This window comes from Stylophora pistillata, chromosome 12, assembly GCF_964205215.1.
Source record: "Stylophora pistillata chromosome 12, jaStyPist1.2, whole genome shotgun sequence".
Lineage (NCBI taxonomy): Eukaryota > Metazoa > Cnidaria > Anthozoa > Scleractinia > Pocilloporidae > Stylophora > Stylophora pistillata.
Window position 1 is genome coordinate 15,851,792 of NC_142530.1, and position 4,274 is coordinate 15,856,065.

General features: G+C 43.7%; 1 protein-coding gene across 1 annotated transcript; it reads right to left on the bottom strand.

The window, feature by feature from the left end:
* Positions 1-362: 362 nt before the first annotated feature.
* On the bottom strand, positions 363-2,582 carry LOC148718982 (putative ATP-dependent DNA helicase Q1). Its single transcript, XM_088740050.1, has 2 exons — positions 954-2,582; positions 363-866 (listed from the first exon to the last, which is right to left on the bottom strand). Exons 1-2 carry the CDS (start codon positions 2,580-2,582, stop codon positions 363-365), a joined length of 2,133 nt encoding a protein of 710 aa, XP_088596176.1.
* Positions 2,583-4,274: the final 1,692 nt, after the last annotated feature.

Genomic DNA, 4,274 nt, shown 5'->3' on the forward strand with positions numbered 1-4,274 from the left:
TACTCCTTCCTGAAGTCTTCAAATTCTAGCACTTGTACTAGAGGTATGATATTTGAGTTAAGTCTAGATCTTCCTTCTAGTACCATCTGCCTCTCTCCTAATCCTGCTTGGATTTGATGCTGCAGGGGATTTTTCCGCAGGAATGAAACCAATGCCATGACCTTTCTAGAGTTGTTTCGTGGTGAGGGAGCAATCCTTTTTAACTGCTGTTTGGATGTCGAGTTTTACAGCTTGCGATATGACGTGAGGTGCTGGTTTCATGTGGTTATGAGTTCTTCCCGGTAGGCACCCAATCCACCTTCTTCCGTCATCTTCAACCGGCCACACATAGACAATTTGCGCGGAACAGTTACCTGTTACCTTTAGGGTGTGTTCTGCGGCATGTTCTTTGCATTTGCTAAGCTTTGTCGGTTGCTTACAGTGTAGGCACAACCTTCAAAACTGCAAATTTTTACGCCCTCGCAAAATGCACGCCTGACCCATACCTCGGTGTTTACGTTATCTATCTTCAAATGCACCTTTTGAGTAGATGTCCCTCTCTTCCTTAATTGACAATCATCCCACATAAAATGTGGTCTTTGGCAAGATCCAATACCAGTTTTCTTTGGATCAGGGCAGTGTCCAATTCGGTCAGAGGGGACATCGAACCCGGGGTATTCGTAGGCAGATTTTTCTTTGACTGCAAACCAGTTCGTGGACTTTGCCAGTTGCTCTCTTATCTTCAGTAAGTAGTGTTTGTTTCTGTACGCAGCGTCTTTATCGTTATTAACTCTTCTGGCAACTACTCGCTTTTGTTTGGTATGCTCAAAAATGTCAGGATGAGGTACAGGTATGTCATATGGATTCGAAAGGAATGCTACTCCTTGCTATGTAACCGAATAAGATCGCGAGGCCTTTGTAAAGTTCTGTCCACGATTAATATTGAATGAAATTTTTATTAAACCGAAATGTACAAGTTGGCGTAAATGCGTTGACCACCATTCCTTCTTAAGCGGTATACCATCCAGATGCGCTCCCGTGCAATAACTTTGCGAAGCATCTAAGTGGTCTTGGATATCAGAGGAGGTTATCCAACCTCTCTTAGAACCGCGCAACCAAGATATCACTTTTTCCTCGCTGTCTCCAGACTTAATTGTTGGTAGCTTTGCTACCTCTTCCAGTGCTTTAAGCAGAGTAGCGGCAGTTTCTTTGCAGTTAAATTTCTTGGCTGAAGAAATGTCACAGCTGGAACAACACTCACCACTAGCGGCCAACTCAAATACATCTGTGGACTCGAAATTCTCTAATAGACTCTTTCGGAGGCAAGTCCCAACCAGAAAACCATACAGCCATTTCCAGCATTGTTCATATTCTGATTTCTTATCAAGGATTTCTTCCCGAGAGCATTTCTTTATCCAATAGATTAAACGCTGATCGTCGACGCTTTCATTGAGCATAATAATGCCGTCTGAAGACTCGCTGTTTGGACCTGTACGACCAAACTCCTGCACCAATACCGCCATATTTCGCTTGCATCCAATTCGCAAAACAAGGTTAAGGTGAGGGTTGTGGGTTCCAACTTCGTACAATTCAGTAGCGACAAGGACCTGAAATTCTTTGTTTCGAAATTCGCTGTCCACTTTGTTCTTCGCTTTACTTGGCATCCCGCCGTGGTACGCTTTTACTTCTTTTAACCCAGCTTTTATCAAACCCTTGACAAGACGTTCGACATCAACATTGAAATCCATGTAAACGATGGCGTAGTTATCCTGTATAGTGTCCACTAAAGTTTTCGCCACGCCATCCCATATACCATCGCGTTCTCTTCTATGGACGGTTTGATACTGCTCAATGTTCAATTTGGTATTCTCTTTGTTGACACTTCCCTGAATAAGAACAGGCGAACGTAGATAATTTGTGGCCAGATTTTCTAACTGTGAGTCAGTGAGCGTTGCAGTCAGCGCCATGATTGGAATTCCCGAAAAATCGTCTTTAAGGGTCTTGAAGCTATCGCTACAAGCCCTGAATTTGGAGCTTCGGTCAAACACTTTATGTACTTCGTCTAAGACCAGCATCTTAACAACTGTTTTCATTTCAAGAATTTCTTTCTTGACTTTGTTTGCAAAATATTCAGGCGTGGTAAAGATCAAAGGAGGTAATTGCTCTTTGTCACAAGAGGACAGGGATTGAAGAAGAGCTCCACCGGACGAGAGTCCTAAGGATGAACACGCAATACCATGCAGCTTTAGATTTTCCACATGTGAATTAATCAAAGAGATTGTCGGACATATCACTACGGTTGTGAGTTTATCGTCAAATAAGGAGGGTAACTGAAAGCAGCCGCTTTTTCCACTTGCCGTAGGCTGAATTATTATCGAATCGCGGCATAATTCAACGGCCTGAATGGCATGCGTTTGGAATTGTTTCAGTGAAGAATGTCCAAATCGAGCTAAGTATCCCGTCCATAACGTTTCCGTTGTTTCATCAGGGGCAGCCATTTTAGATGGGCAACTCCATAGCTCTCCTTCCTCCGAAGCGTCTTTTGTGTCTTCTTCGATCTTTTGGTTGTCACATGGAACAAAACGTTCGCAGTCATTCTCCATATTGGTTACACTAGATTCCATTTCACTTATAGTCTTCGAGTGCATTACAAAGGCTTTCATTCTCCTCTTCGTCCTCCAAGCATAGGTACGTGTCTGTTAATTCTGGATCTATTTCAGAGTTACTGGGATGTAATAAAGTGTCCATACAGTTTTGCACGTTCCCAACTCCAGAATTTTCCAGTCTCATTTCCATCCACTCGGCAAGATGGGATACGGCCTTTTCAACTGATGTGTGATTTATTTGTACCACTGCTGCATTTTCGTTGCCACCAACGCTTTTGGGAACACAGTGTGTATCGACTATGGTAAAGTTTGAGGTGGAATCAGGGTTAATTCCGCTGCCTATAAAGAAAGAAAAAGAAGGACAGGTGTATACTGCTTGAGCAGGTCTTTGCACATGGAGGACATTCAAACCTTGACACAGAGACTCTTTACCCTCTGTTGTTGTAATCCCAGATGTTGACGCCATTGCTTGCTCCGATAGCAAGTTTCTGCCAAAACTACCTTTACAAGATAAAACTTGCAAGGCGTCTTCGACGGTGTACCTGGAAGAGGGGTCCCTTACATCATTTATTAGCTCCGGAACCGATAGAATTATCTTCTCGATTGCTTTTTGTAAGATGTTTTTGTTGAAGTGAAGCTGTGCCTTTTTTTCGTCTTTTCTGAACCACTCTGCTATCACCATCGAGTTGAAAACACATGCATTAGTACCGTCCAACATCTGTAATTTAGCAGAAATGTCTGCCGTTAAATCTGAATCGAACTCAGTTCCTTCTCTGGCACAAGAAGCAGTGATCTCCCCGAAGGTTTCCATTACCGAACCCTGGTGAATTGACAAATTAAGTATGTGGTGCTGCACGTCGTCCGTGTTCTCCGGAAATCTGAACTTTACATCTTCCGCTAGTGAGTTGCTTGATACTTTTGGATCAGTGATTTTAGGAGAGGAAATTCTGGTTCTTATACTTTCGAGTTCACGAACAATAGCTAATGAGCTTGGCCGTTCCTTGGGATTTTCAACCCAGCATTTCTTGATGAGGTCAGTGTAGCTGTCAAGTATATCAGGTAAGAGACCATCGAGATAAGAAGGCAAAGTGGGACGCTCGTTGGCCAGCACCTTGGAAGGGATGAGCATCGGTCGACACACTCCATCCCGCGGATTACTCCAACTAGGCACAAGTAGCTCCACCAATAACATTCCAAAGCTGTATATATCACTCAGCGTAGATGGTTTCCCCCCATTCAAAATTTCAGGTGCTACAAATGGCATGGTACCGCCACCACGGGATAGTTCCTGCGAAGACATTTGAGTCGTTATTACCTCCTTTGCATCCAAAATGCTTTCCCCGAAGTCGCCAATTTTTACCTCCATCTTTTCAGCGTCACCGCCAATTAAGACATTCGAAGACTTAAAATTACAATGCACGCACCCAGCTTCGTGCAGATAGGGCAATCCTTTCGCTGCCTCCAGCGCCATGTGGAGCCTCACTGCCCAAGGTACTTCCTCCACCTGCTCGTCTAAAAGTTGCCGGACGTTATTCACTTCTATAGTTTCTCCTTCGGCATTATATATCACTTTGCCAAGGTACTCGCTAACCAAGGACGAACTACAGTTTACCCTTTCAAAAAATCGGAGTACATTGGGATGACTGAGTTTTGTTAATACCTTCGCTTCGTGATCTAGTTTCCGGTGCG

Excerpts from the sequence above, each read along its gene's own strand:
- LOC148718982 (XM_088740050.1), bottom strand. The coding sequence starts at position 2,582 with ATGGAGAATGACTGCGAACGTTTTGTTCCATGTGACAACCAAAAGATC. Across the intron at positions 867-953 it reads CAACGCATTTACGCCAACTT|CAAGGAGTAGCATTCCTTTC; the intron begins GTACATTTCGGT and ends TCGGTTACATAG.